The following is a 1280-nucleotide window of genomic DNA, read 5'->3' as shown; positions in this document are numbered from 1 at the left end:
AGAGTTGAGGACACTGGAAAAACAAAACAAAACAAAATTGAAATGCCACAAGAGCAAGAATAATTGTTATCATCATTCACAGTAAACTACTCTCCCCCCTCATTCTCCCCAGATGTTCCAAGCTCTCCTAATGAGCCAGTGCTCAGAGACATTCAGTCCAGCCAAGTGACTGTGACATGGAAAGCCAGTCCCAACGACAACAACAGTCCAGTCAAGGCCTACATTCTTTCAGTGAAGTAAGACTTTTATTGTCACTGTGACAAGACAATTGAGCAACTTCAAAGTTGTGAAACCGCCTTCTGTGGTGTAGTGGGTAGGCAGGCGCTTTGCTGTTGCTTTTGGTTTGGTGTTTCACACATACACATGCACAGCGCACACGCATACGCACGTACGTATTCACACCCATACACAGACACTCGAAAACATCCTCTCCTCCACACATATTTTGTGCTCATAAACATAATAATATGCTTGCTCTAAAAAAAAAAAAGGCTCTCAGTCACATGCATTGTGTTGATGCAGGCTTAAAACGCCCCTAAATTAAAAAAAATAAAATAAATGTGACTCACTCGCTCATTAAAGCAGGGTTGAATGGAGTTCAGCATTTTTGCCTATGGTGTTGATGAATTCATCAAATCCATTAAATCTTGAATGTCATGCGCAATTCAAAATGGTTTCGTTTTTATGGGTGTCAGGCTGTACTTTTGGCGCATGACTAATTTCTGCATTGTAAAAGTTATGGTGATGGGTAGTTGGTGGGTGCCCTGGTGTGGTTTGCTCCTTCTTTCATATCGGACATCTGTTGTCCTAATCTCCCCTCCTTTGTTTATGTTGGTTTCTCTCTTGTAACACTTCTAAGTCTTTGGCACTGATTTGACCAAATTGTGTTGCAAATGTCGTACTTAAAATGCTTTCTAAAAGAAGACAAAGTTTGTGGTCTATGTTACTTGATTGCTTGTATTGGGCTAATGGTCATATTATTATGTGTTGACTATGATTTGCTTCGTTTTGTGTTTGATGTTGACTATGATTTGCTTCGTTTTGTGTTTGATGTTGACTATGATTTGCTTCGTTTTGTGTTTGATGTTGACTATGATTTGCTTCGTTTTGTGTTTGATGCATGTTGTTTGAGGATGCCTGTGACCAGTGGCGGTGGGTGGACCAAAACTTGGGTGGGGCTTAGGTTGCTTCCAGCTCTCTACCACCAAATAGCAAGCAATAAGAATTAAACAGTGATGATTTTTCTATACCCACGATGAGCCACGTCAGTTTGAGAACCA

General features: G+C 40.5%; 1 protein-coding gene across 1 annotated transcript in view; it reads left to right on the top strand.

Moving 5' to 3' along the window:
* The window catches only part of LOC101852851 (tyrosine-protein phosphatase 99A), a gene marked incomplete in the record, with an annotated part of 96206 nt that overhangs the window by 33146 nt on the left and 61780 nt on the right, over positions 1–1280 (top strand). Inside the window, 1 exon segment of the mRNA XM_013082782.2 lies at positions 113–236. Coding sequence (XP_012938236.1) covers positions 113–236 — 124 coding nt within the window.

Source organism: Aplysia californica, unplaced genomic scaffold (assembly GCF_000002075.1).
Source record: "Aplysia californica isolate F4 #8 unplaced genomic scaffold, AplCal3.0 scaffold00194, whole genome shotgun sequence".
In the NCBI taxonomy this organism is placed as follows: domain Eukaryota; kingdom Metazoa; phylum Mollusca; class Gastropoda; order Aplysiida; family Aplysiidae; genus Aplysia; species Aplysia californica.
This window is presented reverse-complemented; position numbering and strand designations above follow the sequence as displayed.